Raw genomic sequence first — 25,954 nt, 5'->3', positions numbered from 1 at the left:
TGTAATGTCAGCATATGTTTACCTTATTATCCAGTACTGCCAGATTTAAGAACTTACTCAGTGAGCTGGGTTTGGTGGCACTTGACTTTAATTCCAGCACTTGGGAGGCAGAGGGAGGTAGATCTCTAAGTTCGAGACCAGCCTGATCTACAGAGTGAGTTCCAGGACAGTCAGGGCTAGATGAAGAGATCCTGTTTTGGAAAAAGGGAAAAAAAAGAATTTACCGTCATCTCTAATATGGATGATTTTTAAATCTGTGATGCTCAGTGAGAGAAGCCATTCTCAAGGCTGCTGTACATTTGCATAACATATGTGAGCAACACTGTGGGAGCAGAAAGCATCAGTGGTTGCCAGTGGTGTGTATAGGTTTAATGATTGCTACAGAGGGGCACAGGAGATGTTTGAGGATGGCAGGACTCTCTGACCTGTAATGGCTGTTCTTTGTTGTCAACTTCCATATGTATCTACATCAGGAACTAAAACCTAAAAATGGAGGGCCACACCAGTGAGGGATGCTTTGCTTAAATTAAAGTGGGAAGATACACTTTGAATATAGATCATTGAGAAGGGAAGACATAATTTTAATTCACATCTTTTGAACTGGGAAAATTCACCCCTATTCTAGGCCATACCTTCTGCTGGAAACCTATATAAAGATGTGGAAGAAGGAAGCTCTTCCTCTTTGCCTGCTTGCCCTCACTCTTACTGGCAAGTTTAGTCCTTCACTGGCATTAAAGCCTATTTCTTCAGGATCCCAGCATATTCTGAAGACCAGCTGAGAATCCAGTCTCATGGACTGAACTACTACTGGATTCTTGGACCTTCTGTTTATAGGCAGCTGTTGTTGGATTAGCCTGTAAGTCATTCTAATAAATCCCCTTTAATATATACATATGTATATCTGTATTATAGATATTGATAGATAGGTAGATAGATTCATTTATAAGTTCTATTACTCTAGAAAACCCAATACACCATCCATGGTAGAATTGGTAGTTAGACAACTCTATACACAACTGTAAACTGTAGTGAATTTAGGGGCTGGGGATATACCTCTGTGGTAATGAGCCTGCCCAGAATTTCTGAAGCTCTGGATTGAATCCCCAAAATTACAAAAAGAAGAAAATAATAGTAGACTTTACTGTATATAAATCAAATCTTTAAAAGAGAAAAAAAATTACAGGGCACAGTGTCCCATTTCTGTAACCCCTACTGAAGGATTGTGTGGTGGTTTGAAAGAAAATAACCCCAAAGCAAATGGCACTATTAGGAGGTGAGGCCTTGTCTTGTTGGAGGAAGTGTGTCTCTGTGGAGACAGGATTTGAAGTCTCATATATGCTCAAGCCATGCCCAGTGTCTCAGACCACTTCCTGTTGTTTACAAATCAAGATGTAGGACACTTGACTGCTTCTCCAGCACCATGTCTACCAGCACGCCACCATGCTGCCCCATGATGATTGTTATTCTTTTGGTCTCTGGTCCCTTTAAGGGACAAGCCACGCCCACTCCCCCACGACCTTTGACCTCTGGTCACCATCTTGGATTTCTCTCTCACTGTCTCTCTCCACTTTCTCTTATTCTTCTCTCTCTCTCTCTCTCTCTCTCTCTCTCTCTCTCTCTCTCCTTTAGGTAATAAATGTTCAGCTTTATGCCTATTTACTGTGTCTGTAAGCCTTTTACCTGCCACCTGCTCACCCAGCCGCATGGTAGGACCAGCCTGCCTGGGATGGGCCACCGCTCATAAACAGCCCAGGGATCTTGCAGGGACCCACAACTGTCTCTGCTGGGCTAGGGGCTGCTCTGCGAGCCCGCTGGGGACTTGCCAGCATTTCCAGCCACTAGCTGCTCAGGGAACCACCCTGGGATTTTGAAACATAAAAATGATAATGGGCTAAACTTCTGAGAATGTTAGCCACCACAATTTAATGTTTTTCTGAGTTGCTGTGGTCAAAGTGCCTTTTCGCAGCAATAGAAACCCTAACTAAGACAGACTTCTGTAAATTAGGTCAGCCTAGACTACATATAGAGTATTAGACCAGTTTTATTTACAAAGTGAGACCCTGTCTTAATAAATATTGAATTAAAAAAGAATGGTGGTGTAGAAAGGAGCTGTGGGCACTTTCCGCCACCCGGCTCCTGCACGGCTAGCTTTATGCAAAATAATTACATGGAAACTGTATTCTTTTAAACACTGCTTGGCCCGTTAGTTCTAGCCTCTTACTGGTAATTAACCCATATCTAATAATCTGTGTAGCACCACGAGGTGTAGCTTACCAGGAAAGATCTTAACCTGCATCCATCTTGGAGAGGAGAGCTATGGCATCTGCTCACTGCCTTCTTCCTCCAGCATTCTGTTCTGTCTACTCCACCTACCTAATTTTCTGTCCTATCAGGGCCAAGGCAGTTTTCTTTATTGATTAACCAATGAAACAACAGATTGACAAATGACCTTCCCACATCATGACGGTAGGGTGGAGAGATGACAAAGTTGTTAAAAGCATTGGCTGTTCTTGGAGAGAATCCAGGTTCTACTCACCAACCATCTGTAACTCCGGTTTTAGGGACTCCAAGGCCTTCTGGCTTCTGTGGGCACCAGACACACATGTAGTGCAGATACATACATATAGCCAAAACACTCATATGCATAAAATAAAAGACTGAACTTTTTTTTTCTAAAATAAAAAATGGATCCATCAGGCCGGTGGTGGTTCATGCCTTTAATTCCAGCACTTGGGAGGTAGACGCAGGCTACTGTGAGTTTGAGGTCAGCCTGGTCTACAGAGCAAGTTCCAGGAAAATCAGAGCTGTTACACAGAGAAACCCTGTCTCGAAAAACAAAACAAAACAAATCAAAAGAACCAAAAATAAATAAATAAATAAATAAATAAATAAATAAAAACATAGGATGGATCCAAAGCCTGTTGAGCACAACAGAAAGCCCTGGAGTGACATCTCAGTCAGATGAAAAGCCTTGGAAGCAAGGGCCCATCCCAGCAACACGCTCCATTACACCACAGGACTCCTAAGAATCATAAGAGCGTTTTTCACACGGGACCTCTAAGAAACATGAAGGTATTGCCCACATAGGACCCCTAACAATTATGAGGGCATCGCCCTCAACAGCCTCAGAAGCACAAAGTAGAGAAAAGCTCACTTTGAAGAGATCTATATGAATGGCTTTGTCTAATATCAAACCAAATAAAACTCCAAAAACTGCAAAGTTTTTTAATTATGTTATTGAAAAATCACCAATTTGGACTGAAAAGTACAAAGACAGTAGAAAATTAAAAAAACAAACAAAAATTTTAGATTTCTAAACCTCTATAAAAAGAAACAACATAAAAAAGCCATTCATTGGGGGCTGGAGAGATGGCTCAGTGGTTAAGAGCATTGCCTGCTCTTCCAAAGGTTCTGAGTTCAATTCCCAGCAACCACATGGTGGCTCACAACCATTTGTAACGAGGTCTGGTGCCCTCTTCTGGCCTGCAGGCATACACGCAGACAGAACATTGCATACATAATAAATAAATTTTTTTAAAAAGCCATTCATTCACCTGCTAACAAAAGCTATCTTTCATTTAAAAAGGAAGTGTGTTCAGAGAACAGAAGCCACAAGAACCCAAAGAACTGAGCCGAAAATAATCATTCTCAGCCGTTAGCTATAATCACAGAGGTGGCGCTGCCGGGGGTCATACAAACTATGATTAGTGACACTGTGCGCATCCATTTCCTGCTACTCCGAGAGCACCTAAGGAGTTATGCTATGGCTGCTCTCGTAATGTGTTGGGCTTCTCAAGTCAAATCAAAGTTTATTGGGGTGCCCACTCCCTAAACTTCTCAGAATCCATGAGGAATGCTACAGCAAGCAAAAACTGGCTAAAAGGGGTCTGAGGGTGAAAGGAATAGATTGGCTCACACACGTCTTTTCACGTCTCTTTATTCTTCCAGTGTTCTCTCGATAGGATCCCACAAGGTTTCCAGTTTATAGACTCACACAGACACATGTAACAATTCTTTGGCAATAGCAAGGATACCAGGTATGCATTTTTTAGGGCCAACAAGGTAGATAACACTGATAAAGCAGGTGTCAGTTAGCTTACTTACGTCTCAGAGGGGGCGTGGCTGTGAAGCGCCCAGGCATATCCAAAGAGGGTAAATAGAGGAAGGGGCTGTGATTTCTAAGAGAGAGAGAGGGAGTTTGTGTGTTAATCACATTTGTGTGGTTAGTTAAGCTAGAAGTTTGTAACTGATAAAGGTAGAAAAAGGGGGCAGAAAAATGCTGCATTGCTGTGCCCTAAGCGCTTCTGTTCCCACAGCCACTGGGAACATTTGCGTCTGTGGTGGCCATGGCAACCAGAGTAAGCCCTGGAAAGAAACTGGAAGGCACTTGATCTGCATTTCCGCATTGGTGTTTTCATCAACTGCTAGCTGATTAAAGGGAATGGAATCTTTTAGAGATAACACCTAAGGTGGCTAAATCAAAGGGGAAACTGTGTATGTACATAGTTTCCAGCATCCAGGCCAAGTGGCAGCTCCCCCATCCCTACCCCCGTGCCCAAGTGAGGAATATTTCCTTTCTCTAGGCTCTTCTCCAGAATTCAAGGCACTCAGTCTATATTCTACACATCAAGGTTATACAGGCAAATGAAAAGTCATCCAGTGGAGCAATCCACGAGGGCGCTATGCCCAATAATGGGCTAATACACTGCTGAGGTCTTTTAGGGAGGAGTCCCACCATGGAAAGGGGAGCACCATGGCTTCAGAAGGGTTTTACAGAAATGACAGTGACTAGCTCAAAGACAAATATTCCCAAAGCTTCGCAAATTGGGTTTCCTCACTGGAATACTTCCATGAGTTAGTCAGAGATTGGCCAGCTATACTTCTCACTGTTGGGTGCTTGTGGGCTACAGCACTCAAGGGATGGCAAGATGGCACAGAAGCTGAAAGAACTTTCCATGCAAACCTTACAACCTGAGTTCAAACCACAGAACCCATGGTGGAAAGAAAGAACTGACTTCCAGAAGTTGTTCCCTTGTCTCCACACTGATGCCTGGATATACCTAAATTCACCACCACCCCCCATGCACACAGGTATACATACACACACAGACACACACATTTCAGGCCCTTTTGGGCTGTAGATAGCACTGGTTATTGTCAAGAGGCCATGTGACTTCCACCACCTCTGGATGTCAAACCACCAGAGGGATGATTCTCTGATGGAGGAGAATCCCATCTGGGAAAGGCCCGTGGGACCACTGACTCTGAAAACTGCTGCTCCTGCCTGCAATTTCACATGTGCAAAAGCAGCTTCGGTGCCTCCCCAATGCCTGCACTGTAGCATGTAATCGCATGTGATGTGTACATGTAATCTCATGATTGTATCTCAGTCTATGGGCACATATATTTGTGGATGGTCAGGAAGATGACTATCTGTATAATTTTGATATAAAGAGAATAAGTTAGGATATGCTTTATAACTAGATCTATTGTCCCACAAGGACTGTAAGACACTTAAAAGTCTGCTTTTTTTTTGTAGTTTTTACTCAAACTACACACAATTAGCTCATTTTCACCTCAGAGCAAGTGCCAACTAGACTGAATGTTTCTGTAAATGGATCATAAGTTAAAACTTTACAGATGTGCACAAGGTCAGCGTTGCACCTGTCTAACCAAGTTTACTAACGCAAAGTCACCTAAAAAATCAGGCCAATTCTTCACTTGCCAAGTCTGGCTGATAAGGCCTGACCCTCCGTGCAGATCTCTCTGCAGCTTGTCTCATCAGGCACCGTGCCCCTGGCCTCTGATCACAGTCTTACACCTGGAACCTTGAAACCTTGCACTGCCGTGGTAAATGCTCAGTTCCTTATCATTTACCTAGGAGTGCGCTATGACCAATGAGGTATAACTCTTATAACTCTTTTCCTTATTGCTTCAAGGTCTTGTAAAAAAATGTATTTAAGCTAAGTGAATGACGAAACAAGAGAGAATTGAAAAAGAGAATTAAAGCAGAATTGGAACTAGAAAGAATTGGAACCCAGAGAATGGAACTAAAGAGAACCAGAGACAATTAGAGCAAGGGAACTAGAGTTGCAGAATAAGAAAGAGAACGACTCTCAGCTCATGTGAAAATTTCAGTCCTTGCTCCTGAGAAGTCTTCTCTGAGTTACCCTGGGTAGTGGACTGGGAGCTGGACATCCAAGTTACAAGGGGAAAAAATGTAAAAAGAAGCAGCACAAAATCATTCTGAGGAAAGGGTTTGGGACTAATAAGGACAACCTTAAGGGCTTAGGAGACACAAGACCAAGATCTGAAAGAGTGAGGCTCACAGGTTTTTAATGAATGGTTTATTTTATACATGCATTCCATTTTGTGGCACATGTAACGTCATACACAGCACGACACATTTTGCTACGGAGGAATTCATAGCAGCGAAATGATTTCAAACTGAACTTGAGCCCCCATCAACTTCTTTGTCACAAGTTACACCTGAGTGGTCGCAGGGGCGTTTTCTCCACCCCCCTCTAAAAGTGCTGAGATCGCATACTGAATGGCCACTGTCACCTGTTTTTGTGGTACTGGAAGTGAAAACCAGGGCCTCTAGCACGCTATGCAGAAATTGTATTATTGAGCAACACTTCTAAATTCCTTTATTTTTTCCTTTATTTCCTTTATTTATTCTGGGATAGTTGCATTTAAAACACTTATTACAGGTTCTTTAGTTTTCCTGTATACTAGAACTGACTTCAAAAGACGGACAAATGTCTCAGATGGCTTGGCTAGCCTGTGGTAGGTAATTCTTGTTTTAGCTTTTTGGAGAGAGATAATGGTGATTTTGAACCACTCTTCATTTATTCAAAAATATTTTAATTTGTTATTCAATAACTTCATATATGTATCCAATCTGTCTTTGGAAAAACATTTTAGATTTATATTTGTATGTGAGTGTATTGAGCACATGTATGACAGTGCACCACATGTGTGCCTGATACTCTCAGATGTCAGAAGAGGACATTGGACCCCCTGGAATTGGAGCTATGGATGGTTGTGAACTGCCATGAGGAGGCTGGGCATCAAAGCCGGTCCTCTGCAAGAGCATCCAGGGCTCTTAACCACTGAGTCATCTCTCTAGCCCTTATCCAACTATCTGAACATATCAAACCAAAATCCCTCCTCCCACTTCTCAATCCCTCAAAGCTTTGTCCTCGCACCTTCATGTACTTCTTTATTTACTTTAACATTTATCAAGTATATATTTTACATATGAGAAATATATAAAAGTATGGAACACTTTATCCTTGCGCAGTGGCCCTGTTTTCTTTGTATTGTTTTAGTTTCCGCAGGCTGCCATAGTGAGTGTAATTCATTACACTTAAGAGAGGCTTCTCAATAGCGGGAGGTCACAGGGTAGTTCTTTAGAGAGGGTGTGGTTGTTGTTATAAAACAGGGGTCCTTCAAAGAAATACTGAAAAGTACTTAGGTCACTAAGGTCAGAAACTCATGAAGTCCAGCACCCTCAAGGAGTTCTCCCTCCCTTGACCATGGAAACATCGAGCTAAACAAAGGGGGCCTCTGTATCCGCTCCCCAACCCACTGAGGGGTGAGCAGAGCAGGAACGAGCAGGAACGCATCAGCTTGGCTCAGGAGACGAGTCTTAAAGGCAGAAGGGGAGATACAGTGAATCACAACGAGGCAATTAAACACGTGCAGGCAAGTTCCATTCAACTCTTTGCCGCCGTAAAGCAGTCTGAGGTGTTCACCAGGAGCAGGATCCTTTAGTAGAATTTTGTAATCTGGTAGCTGAGAGGAGTCTCTTGTTGCCATGGAACTCCGTCTTCAAACAAAAGACTCAAAGAGCTCAAATAAAAACCCCTACGAACGCAAGCATGCACTACTGGTTGTGTGAGTGAAGGAGAGGCAAAAAGGAAAGGCTATTTAAAAACTTTGAAAGGTCATCGTCAAAGAAAACATTTTTATTTATAACACAGAGAGGTTAAAACAACACTGGTCATAAGAAAGTAAAGTATCCAAAATGGACGGATTCCTAACTGTAAAGAGATCGTGGATCTTCAGAGACGAGAACAGGGACTGTGACTTTTAGGACCGCAGAAAGGAGTTTTGGGTGGAAATTTGAAGATTTATGGAATTAAGCTCTTTGAAATAACGCCCAGTGTACACCAGGTGGCGTGCGCGTCCGACTTGTGGTTTTTCTGGTGGATTCAGTAGGCTCATTGTTGAAGCGGTAGGAAATCTGATGGGTACCTTGCTCTACACAGCCACCTCTTGTGTGACTTAACCACCTTCCTTTTCACTTCCATTCCAACTGTTGAAGTCAGCTTAACATCCTGAACTTTTCAGAAAGAATGTGCACATTAAAGACGTGCAGTTTTCCAAAGGGCCTGCAGAGCAGGAAGGCTGCGCTGCAGATACTTCCAGGCTTGGTTTCACTGCTAAATGAAAGAAAGAAAGTAAGAAAGAAAGAAAGTTAGGAAGGAAGGAAGGAGAAAGAAAGAAAGAAAGAAAGAAAGGAGGAAGAAAGAAGAAAGAAAGAAGAAAGAAAGAAAGAAGAAAGAAAGAAAGAAAGAAAGAAAGAAAGAAAGAAAGAAAGAAAGAAAGAAAGAAAGAAAGAAAGAAAACCAAAAATGATATAAGTGCACTTCGGTGAGCAGCAAGCCCCTTGCTCCGCCCCCTCCGCGGCGGAGTTGCGCAGGCGCGGCGCGGCGTGCGCGGTTGCTAGGCGACGCGACCGCTCCCGCGCGGTCTTCCTACCCGGCGGCGCGAGCCGAGAGCGAAGCTGCTGCTCGTAGCGAGGCCAGGAGGTGCGGTGCTGGTGGCGACCGTGCCGGCCAACCGCCGCCGCCGTGGCCACGGGACGAGCTCGCAATGGGAGGCGCAGCCCGCGGGCGCGAGAGGAAGGACGGAGCGCTGCCTGGGACCGGGCTCCAGCCGCAGCAGCGGAGGTAACGGCGCCCTGGGGGGAGCGGGAGGACTCCTTGCGGGTCCGGGCTGCCTGTCCATCAGCGTCGTGAGCTGGAAGGGCGGGAGCGGGCGAGCGGCGCGGCCTCCGGAGAGCCGGGGCTGGGAGCACGCCGGGGACCTGTGCACAGGACCTGTGAACCGCGCCCTGTTGCTCGAGAAGCCAACAGAGCCCGGGGAGCTTGCTCCCCACACGTCGCCTGGTTTTGTGGGGGCCCCTCTTTTCGCACCGAGCCCTGGGTGAGGGAATCCTCTCGGGTTGTTTGCATCTGGCTGCTACTCTGCAGATGCGGTGCGGGTTCCTGTGTGTTTCATCTTGCTGTGGCAGAGGCCGGTCCCATCCAGAAAAAAATTGGCTTCTGTCATCGAGACTTTGAACGTGAACACGGTCTTCTTAAGAAGATACTTCAATTTTTTTTTTAGTGTGTGTGTGTATATTTTTAAGCCCTCTTTTTATTCCTTTAACACTTCAGTTAAACTCCAGAACTAATTTTATAAGACAAATTTTAAAGGTGAAATATAAAAATGGTATTTTTTTAAGACAATGAAAAAATGTTACCTAGTCACGATTGTGTTTGTAGTATATCATCTGAGATGACAGCGTGAAACATTGCCATATGTGACCGGGAAATCCGTAGACTCTGTAGCAGATGAAGTGTATTTTTCAAGGCCATCTTGTGGATCCTGCCCATTGTTTGTGTGACTTCACAGTGGCAGATCCACAGTTGTAAGAACAGACTCGATCTGTGTGCTCCCTTTAGCTTTTTAAACATCCCCATCGTCCAGGAAACACAGTGGGATCAGAAGAGAGATTCAGTACGTTTTGTAACTTAAAGCATCCGGTTCGTGTTGGCTGCCTTTTTCTCAAGTTAGGTTGGCTGTATGTAAGTAGGTGTGTAGGTAAATAGAAGAAGACAGCCCTGAAGGGTTTCTTGCTTGTCAGAGAGTGTTTACTCGATCTTTTCGTCCTGGTAACCTGTGAGTTTATTTTTATTTTATTTATTTATTTATTTATTTATTTTTTGGTTTTTCGAGACAGGGTTTCTCTGTGGCTTTGGAGCCTGTCCTGGAACTAGCTCTGTAGACCAGGCTGGTCTCGAACTCACAGAGATCCGCCTGCCCCTGCCTCCCGAGTGCTGGGATTAAAGGAATCCAAGTCCCGAGACAACAAACACCTCTGCCCTGTTTATTTTTTTTCTAATTTTAGGTTTCCTATTCAAATTGGTCTTCATTTTCAAGTAGTATGTTAATTGATGGCCCCTCGTTTGTTTTTTTTTTTTTTTTGAACATTCAGAAAGTAAGATTTGTTGTAACCATTTTGTTTATTTATTGTTTTGTTAGAGACGGAGTCTCTATTACGTAGCTCTGGCTGTCCGAGAACTCACTCAGTAGACCAGGCTGGCCTTGAACTCACAGGAATCCACCCGTCCCTGTCTCCAGAGTGCTGGGATTAAAGGCATACACCATCACATCTAGCCTGTTGTAACTATTTTAAAATTTGAGTCTAGAAATAGTTTTCTTTCTTTAAAAAGAAGAAAGGAGCCAAGAGTGGTGGTGCAGAGATGTAGGCTGGCGGATCAAGGCCTGTGAATTCAAGGCCAGCTCGGTCTACATAGTGAGTTCCAGGACAACCAGCGCTTTGTAATTAATTTTTAAAAATAAAAAAGAGGGCTGGAGAGATGGCTCGGGCATTAAAGGCTAGGCTCACACCAAAAATATAAAAATGGAAGAGAAAGATTGAGATCCTTCTCATCTACTGCCCAGCGCTCCACTTGTTTATGTGCGGTGGCAGAAGAGGTGAGAAACAGTTCAGGCCTGGGGTGTTTTGAAACTGCAAGCTCCTTTTGTTTGTTTACTGACCGGTTTTCTCTGGAACCCTTCTAACTAGGCTGGGGGATGATGTCTACGATACCTTCATGATGATAGATGAAACCAGATGCCCCCCCTGTTTAAACACACCCTGCAATCCTGCTGACGCACCTCTCTCCAGAAGACTAAACGTAAGTAAAGGAAGGGACTCCTTAAGATAGTCTAGAGGACGAGGAAGGGCTATGTCATGCTGCTCAGGACAGACTTCCCTCTGTCTTGGTGGTTTGTTTCTTTTGTTTTGAGGGTTTTTTTTTTTCTGTTTTGGGGGGTTTCTTTCAGTTTTTAAAACAATTTAAAAATTTTTGCGGGACACAGAGTCTCAGTATGTAGTTGTGCCTGGCCTGAAACTCTCACGTAGACCAGGCTGGATTCAAACAGAGATGCGTCTGCTTCTGTCTCCAGAGTGCTGGTATTAAATGGGTATGCCACCATGTTTGGTTTGCTTTTGATCCTGACTCAGGGAAAACTGTCATGTGGTTTGAGTTCAGCCTTTGGAACAGTTTTGAAGTCCTTGCCTACCTTTCTCTTAGGGTAAATATGGCAGGTGGTGGAGCAGGGGGATCCTCTCGTGTAGGTGATGTTTCTTCTTATAGCAGATGACATAATGTAGGGTATTAAAAATGCTTCTTTTAACAGAAACAACAGGGGAAAAAAATGTCAGAATTCATAATCAGATCATCTTTCCTTTTCCGTCCTGGCTGATCAGTATGTGAGCGACAGCTGGTTTTGGTTTTGTTTTAACTCACAGATTAAGCCGAAACAATACAGGTTGGGTTTTGATGCATTCAAATCCTTTTAGGAACTGCAGACCTTTAGCTCCCGACACTGGCTTCGGGTCATAAAGAAATGACAGTACAGTCTGTCCGTCCGCATAAGTAGAGGAGTAGAACAGAGCCTGGACCAGTTCCAAGGCGAGGCGCCTGTCTGTGACCTGAAAGTGTGCTACAATGTGTTGCGTCATGGAGCTTCTGAGGCGCAGGGCTGACTGCTTGGTAATCTTCCCTTCTGTGTTTCTACTTACCACTTGGCAGTTGTCCCTTTCTTACTTTATTCTGTCATTTGACTTTTTTGCATTTATCTATTTGTTCATGTTTTGTGTGCCCTCACGCGCAGGTGTCAGACTTGGTGGCAAGCTTCCTGGTAAGCACATCTTGTTAGTCTTGTAATTGTTCCTACTTTTTCTCTAGTTTTTACCACTTTCAAGATTAATGATATTACTTAGCATGGTCTCAAAATATTTGGAAGTCTGGTCATACTATCTTTAAATCTCTTCTGGAGTGTGGTGGAGGTTTTTTCCATCCCTGTGAGTTTATTTCTGTGGTATCTGAAAACCTCAGAGAAGTCCAGAACCATCTCTGGTGCCCAACATATCTTCTAGTCTGGTCAGCCCAGCGCTGCACTGAAAACTCCTGCAGAAGATCTTGCGTCTTGACATCGGACGCCACCCTCGTTTAACTTAGTTCAGAGTTGATCCACGCTGCTCTCTGTCCAGTAGGTCACTTAGATTATATTTTGGCATCAAGTTAATTTCTTACATCATGGTGTTCAGAGTGACACTCATGGGAAAACCCTAAGATTTTAAATTCTAATCCAACATGTCACTGTAAGTTTTTTTTTTTAATTCCCCCCCATCCACTTTTCTTGTGTGTGTGAAGCGCATGTATTCTCTTCTATCTTATTCATTGGGGTAGGGTCTCTCAATCAAGAGCTCTCAGGTAGGAATGACTAGTCTTACTACCCAGCTTGCTCAGTTTCTGTCTTGAGACGGGCTCTATGCCCACACAGCATTGACATGTGTTCTGAGGCTTTGAACTCTGGCACCCTTGCAAACACTTCTGCCTCCCCAACCCCTGTTATTTGCAGACTTTCTGAAAAAGTGCTTTTTGACCCCTGGGAGCACTTAAAATTCATAGTGCCATGATTCCATCATCCGAGTGCCTGTTTGTCTTCACACAATGGCTTCAGTGCTTTTCAAGGTGCTTTACACAGTCTCATCTAAAGTGTAAATTATTTGCCACAAGGCTTTTATTGGACTGAGTTCTTTGTTTCAGAGATTGAAGGCAGATCTAGTGGAAGGTAGTTCTTTTGTTTTGGCAGTGCCGGGTGGGGGGGGGAGGATTGAACCCAGGACCTCATGCATGTTAGGCAAATACTCTACCAACTGAAGTATATCTTCTACTTCCAAGGGTAAGTTTCTATATCTAGGTCAGAAGATTATTCATTCTGAATTTCCCAACAGGATTTTTAGGACTCAACTAATAGAGCATGCTTTATGTAAAACACATTATGTTTTCCACATTGACGGTGTACAGTGAAGCATTCTTAAGAAATAAAACACGGTAACTCCTCCCTGATCTGTCTCTTTACATAATAACATGGTTAGCAAAACATTTGGTTGAGTCCATTGTATACCTTTCTGATTATCAAAATTACAACCTAGGCTAAAAATACATAGTATTTTATAACTATTAATATCTTACATATGAATACTGCTGTCTTAGTTAGGGTTTCTATTTCTGTGAAGAGACATCATGACCACGGCAACTCTTATAAAGGAAAACATTTAATTGGGTCTGGCTTACAGTTTCAGAGGTTTAGCCCGTTATCATCGTGGTGGGGAGCATGGCAGCAGACAGGCAAACATGGTACTGGAGAGGTAGCTCAGTTTTTCATCTGGGTCAGCAGGCAGCAGGAAGAAAGGGTGACACTGGACCTCGTGTGAGCATCTAAAACTTCAAAGCCACCCCCAGTGACACACCTTGTTCAACAAGGCCACATCTCCTAGTAGTACCACTCCGTGGGCCTGTGGGGGCCATCTGCATTCAAAGCACAGTAACTGTAGATTGAGGGGGAAAATGGAAAGAATGTTTTATTATAGCCCAGAAGATTTGGAATATAATTGATTCTTTTCAGGATTTGAGATTTATAAGAAAGAGAAGTCTGGTAAGGAAAGATCCCCTTCCTGTGTGGAAGAATCCTTGATGGAATCCTGATGTGGGAGTGTCATATATCAATCTGTTGATTTCATTGGTTAAGCAATAAAGAAACTGCTTGGCCCTCATAGGTTAAAACATAGGTGGGAGGAGTAAACAAAACAGAATGCTGGGAGGAAGAGGAAGTGAGCTCAGACTCGACAGCTCTGCTCTCTGGAGCAGAGACGCCATGCTCCCCTCTCCCGGGCGGATGCAGGGATAGCTCTGCTCTCTGAGGCACACACGATGAAGCTCGGACCCAGGATGGACGTAGGCTAGAATCTTCCCAGTAAGCGCACCTTGGGGTGCTATACACATGATTGGAAATGGGCTAGTCCAGGTACGAGAGTTAGCCGAGAAGAGGCTAGATATAATGGGCCAAGCAGTGTTTAAATGAATACAGTTTGTGTGTTGTTATTTCGGGCATAAGCCAGCAGGCGGCTGGGGTGCTGGGGACGCAGCCCCGCTGCTCCTATTACTACAGAATCCCCCTGTTTGCTGCAGACCTGAACTTTGATAATCTGTAGTGGACTGCCTCTGAGCTACTTACTGTCTTAGGGGCCATAATTCTTCAAGAGAGACACACTGTGCATCCCAAAGATGCAAGTGTGAACAGGGAGAGTGTGGCAGGCACAGATGAGGCAAGAGGAGGAAATGAGAAGGAAATGAGGATGATGGAAGAATCAGAGGGGGCCAGGAAAGAACAGCCCTGTTTCCATTTCTGGGGGGTGTGGGGGGTGGGCGTGGCCTGGGAAATTCCTGCCTGTGAGTTAGCCCTTGGTTCTCAGAGAGTGCAGATAAGGCTCAACACACGGGAGAAATGGGAGTCAGGAGATCCCAGAGGCATTCTTAGTTTTGTTAAAATAATTCTATGACAAAGTCACCCTGTCTTGAACACAGCTGGCCACATGTAGGACCTAGGGTCTGGGGTGAGTGTGTTCAGGGAATCCAAGAATCGATGAAATGCATGTCCAGAGACTGGTGCTTTCTTATTTAGGGTTTTGTCCCCCTGCACCTGTGTGTGTGTCACCTGTGTGTCACCTTTGTGTCACCTGTGTGTCACCTGTCCTGCTCTAACATTCTCCACCACAGTCTTTGACTGAACCTGGAACTGGTCTGGGTGTCTGTCTCTGTCCCCCTCAACACGGGTCACAGGCCCAAGGGCAACATTTTACAGAAGCCTCTGAACCCAGGTCCCCACTCTTGCGTAGCAGTTGCTGTTACCACTGAGCCATCTCTTCCGTCCTGTTTGGGTCTTTTAACTTTAGAATAAAAGTGACTGACATGTTTTGATATCGATTAGTTAGAAGGCCCTTTTGTAGCTGGGCAGTGGTGGCGCACATCTTTGATCCCGGCACTCGGGAGGCAGAGGCAGGTAGATCTCTGTGAGTTCAAGGCCAGCCTGGTCTACAGAGTGAGTTCGAGGACAGCCAGGACTGTGTGACAGAGAAACCTGTCTCAAAAAAACAAAAAAGAAGGCCCTTTTGCCTTTCTAATATTCTAGTGCCATTAACAGTATGCGTGTTTCTCTTTTGTAGAGTACCACTGAGCCATTGACGAGAAATCACACTCATCATTTCTTGAATGGAAGTGAGATGAAGGTAGAACAGCTGTTTCAAGAATTTGGCAACAGGAGATCCAGTACTCTTCAGTCGGATGGCGGCAGCAACTGTGAAAAGTCCTCTCCTGTTTCTCAGGGGAAGAGCTCCGAAAGCCTGAACACGGTGAAATCCAGCAGTTCATCCAAACCATCGAAAGTGCTGCCACTGACTCCCGAGCAAGCCCTGAAGCAGTATAAACACCACCTCACTGCCTATGAGAAGCTGGAGATCATCAGCTACCCAGAAATCTACTTCGTGGGTCCAAATGCCAAAAAGCGACAGGGAGTTATTGGTGGCCCCAATAACGGGGGATATGATGACGCGGACGGGGCCTATATTCATGTGCCTCGGGACCATCTCGCTTACCGCTATGAAGTGTTGAAAATTATCGGCAAGGGGAGTTTTGGACAGGTAGCCCGTGTCTATGATCACAAACTGCGACAGTACGTGGCCCTAAAAATGGTGCGTAACGAGAAGCGTTTTCATCGCCAGGCAGCTGAGGAGATCCGGATTTTGGAGCATCTGAAGAAGCAGGATAAAACTGGTAGCATGAATGTTATCCACATGCTCGAAAGTTTCACCTTCCGGAACCATGTGTGCATGGCCTTTGAGCTGCTGAGCATAGACCTGTATGAGCTCATTAAGAAAAACAAGTTTCAGGGTTTCAGCGTCCAGTTGGTTCGCAAGTTTGCCCAGTCCATCTTGCAGTCCTTGGACGCTCTTCACAAAAATAAGATCATTCACTGTGACCTGAAGCCAGAGAACATTCTCCTGAAACATCACGGGCGCAGTGCAACCAAGGTCATCGACTTTGGGTCCAGCTGCTTCGAGTACCAGAAGCTTTACACCTACATCCAGTCTCGTTTCTACAGGGCCCCAGAAATCATCCTAGGCTGCCGCTACAGCACGCCCATCGACATCTGGAGTTTTGGTTGCATCCTTGCAGAACTCTTGACAGGACAGCCTCTGTTCCCTGGCGAGGACGAAGGAGACCAGTTGGCCTGTATGATGGAGTTGCTAGGGATGCCCCCACCGAAACTCCTGGAGCAGTCCAAACGTGCCAAGTACTTTATTAACTCCAAGGGCTTGCCTCGCTATTGCTCTGTGACTACTCAGGCAGACGGGCGGGTTGTACTTCTGGGGGGTCGCTCACGCAGGGGTAAGAAGCGAGGCCCCCCGGGCAGCAAAGACTGGGCCACAGCACTGAAAGGGTGTGAAGATTACTTGTTCATAGAGTTTCTGAAAAGATGTCTTCAGTGGGACCCCTCTGCCCGCCTCACCCCAGCTCAAGCATTAAGGCACCCTTGGATTAGCAAGTCTGCACCCAGATCTCTCACCATGGACAAGGTGTCGGGGAAACGGGTCATTAATCCTACAACTGCTTTCCAGGGACTGGGCTCCAAGCTGCCTCCAGTCGTTGGAATAGCCAGTAAGCTTAAAGCTAACCTAATGTCCGAAACCAGTGGTAGTATACCCCTGTGCAGTGTATTGCCAAAGCTGATTAGCTAATGGACCGCTCGGAGATGCATATGTATGTATTTTTAGTTAACCTTGCAAACACGCAAGTGGAAAAAAATGGAAGCCCATTCACTGATGGATATGTTTTTGTTGACTAAACTTTTTTAACAAGGCAGAACATTTTTATATGACTGTAAACGAACTCTTCAAGGGCTAATTGTCTAACCAGCTTGTATTGGCCATCTGGAGTATACATTAAATGACTTTTTATAGGTCAATACATCTTTGTCTATCTCGTCAGAGGCACCTCAACCCGTGTGTTATGCTCTCGGTTTAAATCTCTTTAAGATCAAAGATATTCTAAAAATATGTGCCGTTTCTCTCCTCTCCTGTCCCTCAGCATCTATCTGGGAGGGTAGTTTGGAGTTGTAGAAGGCATGCATGTAGAGCAAAGCTAGAATTCTGACCCCAGCAGGCAATCCTATGGGCTCATTCTGGGTGGAAAGACTCGCCCAGGAATCCAGGTGGCTGTTTGTCACCTGGGCAGTTATCACTGCATAGTGTTCAGGGGTTTTGTCTTTGTTATTTTCCCTCTGAGTTATATCCTGGGTACTCAGTGGTTTACAGACCCTACCTTTACCGAAGAATCTTGTAGGTACTGCTCTGCTCTGCCAATTTCCCCCAAAGGCCAGTGAGTTAAAGGCCTGCTCTCCAGCACTGCAGGGGAAGGGGTGGGCCTCAGTGTTAGGTATTGGGTCATTGTGAACATGCTCTGGAAGGGGATTGTGGGGCCCTGGTCTCACCCTCTTCCTCTTTTAACTCCTGGCTGTTAAGTGAAGGCTTTGCTCTGCCACACACTCCATTGTGATTTGATATCCCAGGCTTAGGACCACATGGCTGGTCAGTCAAGAGACTGAGACCTCTGAACCGCATGCCACAGTAAAGTTCATCATCTTAGCTGTTCGTTACAGTAGCCAACCCACACTGATCTCAAAGCCAGCTTGTGTGTCCTTCCTCTGCCATCTCAAGCGAAGCTAACTGGATGTCACTAATGATCCAGAGTGCCCAAGGTAGATTCTGCATGAAAACTGCAGTGCCTTCCTTGGTCGTCAGTGGTCGGGCTACTTGCTGCATTGTCACGGGCTCTGGGTTTTATGCAGGTGGTTGTGGTCAGGTAAGCTCACAGCACATTAAATCCACTTGCTCCTTAGTGATCCACACTTTGACTCTGAGCTTCCCACACGTCCCTGGATGCTCAGAAGAAGAAAGCTGAAAGCACAGAAACGTGTTTTCCCTTGTCTTCCCTTCAGCAGCCTCCCTTTGTCCCTGAGATTTAAAGTTACACGGCAGAAGCCAGTGGTGCCTGTGACTGCTAGCCACATGTCTCACTGGAAGGGTGTACAGGGGATAGGAGCTAAGGGACTCAGCAGTATCCCTAGTAACCTGTGGGTCATGACCCCTTTGTATGTGTGTGGGGGGATCACCTAAGAACATCAGAAAGCACATTTACATCACAACGCATAACAAAACAAATTACAGTTATGAAGTGACAACAAAAGTAATTTTGCGGTTGGGGACAGGTCACCACAAGATGGAGAGCTATAGTAAAGGGTCCCAGCATTAGGAGCGCAAGAGAACCTCTGCCCCAGAGCATATATTGCTTTCTGCTGTGTCCTGTGGTGACCCAGTTCAATTTTTCCTTTTCCCAGCGCCAAGGCCAGAGGCAGGTTGCTCAGACAAGCCGCAGACAGCCACTTTAAAGGCACTGTGGGCACTGGATGGTTCCCACTTTATCTGCTTTCCTCCTGGCTTGCAGAAAGCAGTCCACGCCTTGTCTCTCCAGCCGAACCCTCTGGCTACTAGAGAACCTCACTCTCCCGCGTTATCTCCACTGAGCATGTGTTGAGGTCGTTTTGCCTGTTTTCAGCAGAAGACCTGCTCTCCCGAGCAGACAGCTGCAAGGGTCGCTACCCTAGAGTCACATTGGGTTTGCTGCTTGTTTGCATGGGCAGTCTTTGTCAGCCAGCACAGACAGGGTCTGGAGTTTAGAAAGGAAGCTACGGCTGAGGCTGCCGTGTGTCCTTCCTGTGTGAGGAGTGGACTGTGGGGTTGCTGGAATCGGGCTGAGTGAAGGTTACAGAGGGCCCATGCATTACAAAAAGTGCAGAAATCTCTGAGAAGGTGAACGGATACGTTTCTGTCTAAACTTGGCAACCATGAGCATGACATACAGCAGAGTCATTGGCATTGGCCAGCCTGCCTCCCGCAGTGACTCAGGTCTGGGGAAAGTAGGCTGTTTTTTAAACACAGAACTGGCTGTGCTGATGAATTGGAGGAGGTTTGCAGGTGTTTTTGGAGGCTGCTACTCTGCCCCCAGACTGCTGTCCAGCTGCAGCAGTGAAGGACCGGGTCTTACATCGCCAGACAATTTCCGTCGCAGCCATTCAGTTAAACTGACCAAGTTGGTTGCCTTGCTGATTTCTAAATCGACAGAAATCAATTCAGTCTCCACGTTGCTATCAACATAGTAAAAGAGTTCAGTCGGAATTTTTGTTGTTATTTTTGAAATACTTTTTTTTTCTTTTCACGTGGGGAGTTAGCTAATTCACCAGTTGGTGATCTGAATAGATGGCTCCCTCGTTCTCTTCTGTGCTGTTGGGATTTCTCTGCCACACACGTGTGAGCTTCGGATGACACGAGTGCCTTGAACGTGCAAACCATACACACTCACCTTCCTCCATGACTGGGCTCACATACATGTTCATCTTCCTCCATGACTGGGGTGACATACCCGTTCATCTTCCTCCATGATGGGGCTCACATACATGTTCATCTTCCTCCATGACTGGGCCCACATACACGTTCATCTTCCTCTGTGACGGGGCTCATGTCTCGTAAGTTCACCCACACACCCTGATGTCTGCCTTGGAAGACAGGGTAAACAGATAAGAGTTACATGAGGATACTCTATTCTAGCAGGCACACCTAGCTTGGTAATAATAAAAAGAAAAATACAAAGCTGGGCAGTGGTGGCGCACGCCTTTAATCCCAGCACCCGGAAGGCAAAGCCAGCACATTTCTGTGAGTTCAAGGCCAGCCTGGTCTACAAAGCAAGTTCCAGGACAGCCAGGGCTACATAGAGAACTCTGTCTCAGAAAAACAAACAAAAAGCTTTGTTTTTAATGATGCTTCTGTTGGTGTGTGCTCGTGAGTGCAGGTGCCTATGGAGACCAGAGTTTTCATATCCTCTCCAGCTGGAGTTAGTGGTAGTTGTGAGCCACTGGTCATGAGTGCTGGCAACTGAACTCAGGTCTCCTTGACAGCCTTTAATGCCTGCACTCAGGAGGCAGAGGCAGACGCATCTCTGAGTTTGAACTTAACCAGTGTGTCATCCGTCCCTCAATTCTTTGTCCTGTGTTTGTTATCTGTGCCATTAACACAAATGGCGGAAGGGTGGTGATCGTTCTACAAGGCCTACACACGTCTCATGTCCTCTGGGAATTAGAAATAAGTGCACGTCCTTTCGGGTCTTCCTCATCCTCAGCCTCCCCAGGGAAGAAGCATCTGTGGATGCTGAACCGCACTGCACACAGAGCAAGTGTAGACAGACAAGGCAGAGAAGCCTGCCTGGGCCTGTCCCAGTCCAGAGGCAGAGACAGTTGTCCCTTAGCAGGGACATGCTTTGTACTCTTCAAAAACACTTCCCATATTCATCCTCGTTTCAACCCATCCCTCTTGAGGTTCGTACACTTCCTGGAGCCCAGGGATTTTAAAGCGTTTTTCTTTCCTGACCTGATTAGAGGCAACCCTTTCTGGTGTCTATTGAATTGCACCTACTGATTGCAGTGAGGAAAATTTCAGGTCGTGGTCAACTCATCTATGCAAGGCTTAAGAGCTCTGTTGTCTCTGGCGTCCTCACCCCTGAGAGTGTCTAGGGCAGTGGCTCTCAGCCTGTGAGTCCAGACCCCTCCAGGGGTCAAAAGGCCCTTTCACAGGGTGCATCTATGACTATCCGTGTGTCAGTTATACTTCTGTGAGTCTCGACCGTCCTGATGTTGCATCCTCTCAATACAGTTCCTCAGAGTGTGGTGACCGCCAACCATAAAATAATTTTTGTTGCCTCTTCATAGCTGTCATTTTGCTACCGAGATGAATCATAAATATCTGTTATGCGGGATATCTGATATTCAACCACCCCTCCCCCCCGGCCAGTAGTCGTGACCCCCGGTTTGAGAACCACTGGTCTAGATGGAGACAAGCCAATATGTTTCTTACGGCTCACTCACTGCTAAGCCTGTCTGAGTGGAGGAGACTTAGAAACGTGTTCATTCCCTTTGCCCCCACACAGAACGCAGAGAATGCAGGGCAGGGAATGAGGCCAAGTGGGGGTCTGTGGCTACTTCACCTCTGAACTCAGCCTTAGCGGTGTTCAATTGGGATCACTTTGCTGCCAGAGTGTTCTTCCATTGTTCATGTGACCCTGCTGACCTGTTCCGGAAAGTGCAGCTTGGAGTAAATGACTCATCACTGCCTCTATCCAGGTGTCCTTTGTTTTTTATTTGGGATAGTGGCAGTGGTTGTTTTATATAAAATATTGTTTTGAGAATGTTCTAATACCTCATGGTTCTTTCAAAGTCAGTTCAACATAGATACTCAACTCTCGAGTGTCCTATGGGCCTGGGGAGGGATGTGGAGAGCCAGCCACACTGGATGACTGGGGCTGTGTCAGGTATAGTCTCTGGGAAAATGCAGTGGTAAAGTGATGGCCAAAGGGAAGCAGGGAATTAAAATGGAGGAAACGAAGTCTTGAAGAGACTGGACCGCATTCCTGTTAGTGCCCAGAGCTACCGTGGAATCACAGGTACAGTGTTTGTGGATGACCAGCTCCTGGGAACCCCTGTCTTTCAGTTCCCGGGAGCCACCACACAAGCCAAGCTGGGTGTGCAGATGAGGCCTGGCAGCTTCAGGGAAGCAGTTTGTCTGAGGCCCTGGCACAAGTTTTAAAGCCTGGGAACTGAACAAACTGCAGGAGAGGGGAATCCGCACTTGGGGTCTGCAGGCAGAGCCTGCTTCTCTGCTCTGATCCCCAGCCACACGCTTGTCCTGGCAACACGAACTGCTGGGGGAATGAACTGGAAGGCTGCCTTCTGCTGCCATTGATTTGTCCCTCAGCTTTCCTCCTGTCAGACCTGGCCTCGCTGGCTGCGGGCCTGCGCCGGAGAGAAGCTAAATGCTGCCAGGGCAGGCGAGTTTAAAGGAATGTTCATCCTTCAGTACAGTCGTTAAAAGTTACCAAACCCGCGAGCTCCCGTGGCTTCTTTTTAAAAGTGTGTGTGTGTGTGTGTGTGTGTGTGTGTGTGTGCGTGCTTGCTCCATGTGGCCATGTGGCACACCTGCATGTGGAGTTGAGTCTCACCTTCCCCATCTGCAGTGCCCATCTTTTTATGTGGACTCAAGGGATCAAACGCAGGTTGCCAGGGCAGCATAGCAAATACTTCTATCTGCTCAGCCGTCACCCTGACCCTCCCTCAGTAACTTATGCCACCAAAAGCCTACGAGGCTAGAAAGGGCAATGAAAATGGTGATGAGTGCCGGGCAGTGGTGGCACACGCCTTTAATCCCAGCACTCGGGAGGCAGAGGAAGGCGGATCTCTGTGAGTTGGAGACCAGCCTGGTCTACAGAGGTAGTTCCAGGACAGGCTCCAAAACCACAGAGAAACCCTGTCTTGAAAAACCAAAAAAAAAAAAAAAAAAAAGAAAAGAAAAAGAAAATGGTGATGAGTGTTGCACGAGTTCTAATTGGTCTTAATAATAAAAACCCAGAGCCAGATATTGGGGCAAATGCTTGAAAGATCAGAGAGAAAAAGGAACAAGCCACAGCCAACTCTTACCTTATAACTCCTCAGCCAGGGCAGAGAAAAAGGGCTGAACCCTGCCTCCTCCCGCCGTATATTCTCTCTACCCAGCCATATCACTTCCTGTCTGTCTGTACAAACCTTCAGAACTCTATGGTTAACCAGTGGCTAGGTCAACCCTCTGATCTCCAGCAAGCTTTAATTTGTTATAGTACAAACAAGATATCACCTTAGATGAGGACCACAGGGATAGACAGACTTCTTTTGGGGCCGCCAACTCACAAAAAATGACCCAGAGACTTATTAATTATGAAAGCTTGACCTTAGCTAAGGCTTCTTTCTCACTAGCTCTTACAACTTAAATTAACCTATTTTGTTTTTATAAATCTCTGTTCTTCCACGCACGCATTACCTCATCTCCTTTATTCCCATTCTGGTTATTGTGAGTCTGGCTGGCGACTCTGCCTTTCTTCTCCCCAGAGCTCTCGGCCCAGAAGTCCCGCTTATACCCCATGCCTAGCTACTGACCGTTTAGCTTTTTATGAAAGCAATCACAGCGACGCATCTTCACACGGTGTAAAGGGCATTTTTACTGTATTTTACTGTATTTTACTATCTAGGAAGGACTGTGTTAGCTCAGAGATGAAACCTGACAGGATCGCAGTGAAACCAAGCTGATGTTGAGAATTATCCTTGCCGGTCCTGCAGCAGGAGCCAATGTGTAACTTGCCCTTAGAAAACAGGTGCCACCCAGCTCTGCTTGGCTGTTGAGGAGCCGAGGAGGAGCAGCTAGCTATGGGACACCCCGTCTGAACACCATGGAGAATTCTCGCCAGAACCCTGGCCCACAGTAAAATCCCATCTCTTCCCCCTTAAGCAGGTCCATTTAGATCTCTGCGGATAGACAGTGACTTGGGAAGCTGCGTGTGTGCTCAAGGGACAAAGTTTACTTCTGCCCCACTGTGTCAGACGAGACAGGTGACTAGATGGGGCTGGTTTAGAAACCTCAACCCTGAGATCTCTCCTGGTAGGTTTGAGCAGGTGTCATTCACGGGCCTGACTCTAGTCCCTTTTCATTGAACTCTCCTCATTTAAGAGCCCATTTCTTCTCTTTGGAAGCCCAAAGACACCATCTGCTGTGAACACCAGAGAGACACCTAGGCAGTTCCTCTGGAGGAGGAAGGAGGCATCAGTGTTGTGTGGGGACCAAAAGGAGCACACTGATCACAGTACCTCCTTTCTAGCCCGCTAAAAGGCGAGGGCCAGGTGCTTCCCATCAGGCCAACCCTTGTGTCCCTCACAGCCCCCTGTAGCAGCCCCTTTCAAGCCTAGCCTGGTCCAAGGCAGCTGTATTTCAAAGATGACAATTCCTCCGTTCTTTCTTTATTCCTGTCCTTAAACTGCACCCTGAAATGGAAGGAGGGAGGTGCACAGCTTTAGCCAGCAAAGGCTGGGGACACAAGAAATTCCTCAGTCCAAAGTCAGAAATTCCAGGAGGACTTGGACTCTGGGAGGGTCCTCCCACCCGGACTCTGGGAGGGTCCTCCCACTCCAACCTCTCTTCCTGTACTTGTTCAGGATTCCCTAGGGGATGCTAAGCCTTCCTTTTCTTTTCCTTTTTCTTCTACCTCCTTTATTCTTCATAAAATGTCTACTGTTTTTGGTGTGCTGGATACAGTGCTGGATTTATTCAGACATGATGTAACTCAGTCAAACAGGTAAATAAATGAAATTAAGGTTAAGGGGAGTGGGAAATGGAAATTGTGGTAACTGCACCATGACCATTTATTTTATAATTTGTTCCCCTATTCCCACACTGTTTGATCCCCAAATCCTACCAGTTGCCTAAGATCTACAATGCTTTATGCTCTGGAGAAAATGAACGACATCAGGCCAGTGAGATGGCCCCTTTAAAGCCCCCCCCTTGCTTGTGGGAGAATTGTCTGTAATCTGTCAATCATGTTTCAAATAAACGCTGATTGGCCAGGCAGAAAGTATAGGCGGGAAAACCAGACAGGAAGTAGAAATGATGTAATGAGAACAGGAGAATTCTGGGAAGGAGGAAGTTGATTCCTCCCACTCCTGCCTAGACCACCAAAGCAGAAGCAGCAGGATGTGATCGGCCCCACTGAAAAAAGTACTGAGCCATAGATAAGAAAAATGGGTTAATCAAGATGTGAGGTTTAGTCAGTGAGAGGCTAGAGCTAATGGGCCAATCAGCTGATAATTTACAGAGATCTTTGTGTGATTTTTTTCTCTGGGACTGAACAGCTGGGGGTACCTGGTACCGGGCTGGACAAAAACCACAGCAACAAGCCAGACCCGTTCATGTTACACCAGCAGCCAAGTCTGGTGACCTGAATTAGATCACTGGACCCCATACAGTTAAAGGGGAACCTGAGTCAAGGCCTCTCACCTCCATGTTAGTGCAGTAGGAGGTGCACTGGCACCTGTACACCTACACATGCGCACCGTGGCATGTGCACACCTACACACGCGCACCATAGCAGTGCACACCCGCACGTGCACCCCTACACACGCGCACCATGGCATGTGCACACCTACACACGCGCACCGTGGCACGTGCACCCCTACACACGCGCACCATAGCAGTGCACACCTACACACACGCACCATAGCAGTGCACCCCTACACGCGCGCACCATAGCAGTGCACCCCTACACACGCGCACCATGGCAGTGCACCCCTACACGCGCGCACCATAGCAGTGCACCCCTACACACGCGCACCATGGCATGTGCACCCCTACACACGCGCACCATGGCACGTGCACCCCTACACACGCGCACCATAGCAGTGCACACCTACACATGCGCACCGTGGCATGTGCACCCCTACACATGCACCATAGCAGTGCACCCCTACACACGCGCACCATAGCAGTGCACACCTACACACGCGCACCGTGGCATGTGCACCCCTACACACGCGCACCATAGCAGTGCACACCTACACACGCGCACCATAGCAGTGCACACCTACACACGCGCACCGTGGCACGTGCACCCCTACACATGTGCACCATAGCAGTGCACCCCTACACACGCACCATAGCAGTGCACCCCTACACACGCACCATAGCAGTGCACCCCTACACACGTGCACCATAGCAGTGCACACCTACACACGCGCACCATAGCAGTGCACACCTACACACGCGCACCATGGCAGTGCACCCCTACACACGCGCACCATAGCAGTG

At 46.5% G+C, this 25,954-nt stretch overlaps 1 protein-coding gene across 1 annotated transcript; it reads left to right on the top strand.

The window, feature by feature from the left end:
* Positions 1-8,690: 8,690 nt before the first annotated feature.
* Dyrk3 (dual specificity tyrosine phosphorylation regulated kinase 3) lies at positions 8,691-17,156 on the top strand. Its single transcript, XM_075987849.1, has 3 exons — positions 8,691-8,960; positions 10,865-10,976; positions 15,356-17,156. Exons 1-3 carry the CDS (start codon positions 8,884-8,886, stop codon positions 16,925-16,927), a joined length of 1,761 nt encoding a protein of 586 aa, XP_075843964.1. The 5' UTR covers positions 8,691-8,883; the 3' UTR covers positions 16,928-17,156.
* The last annotated feature ends 8,798 nt before the right edge of the window (positions 17,157-25,954 follow it).

Source organism: Microtus pennsylvanicus, chromosome 10, assembly GCF_037038515.1.
Source record: "Microtus pennsylvanicus isolate mMicPen1 chromosome 10, mMicPen1.hap1, whole genome shotgun sequence".
Taxonomy (NCBI): domain Eukaryota; kingdom Metazoa; phylum Chordata; class Mammalia; order Rodentia; family Cricetidae; genus Microtus; species Microtus pennsylvanicus.
This window is presented reverse-complemented; position numbering and strand designations above follow the sequence as displayed.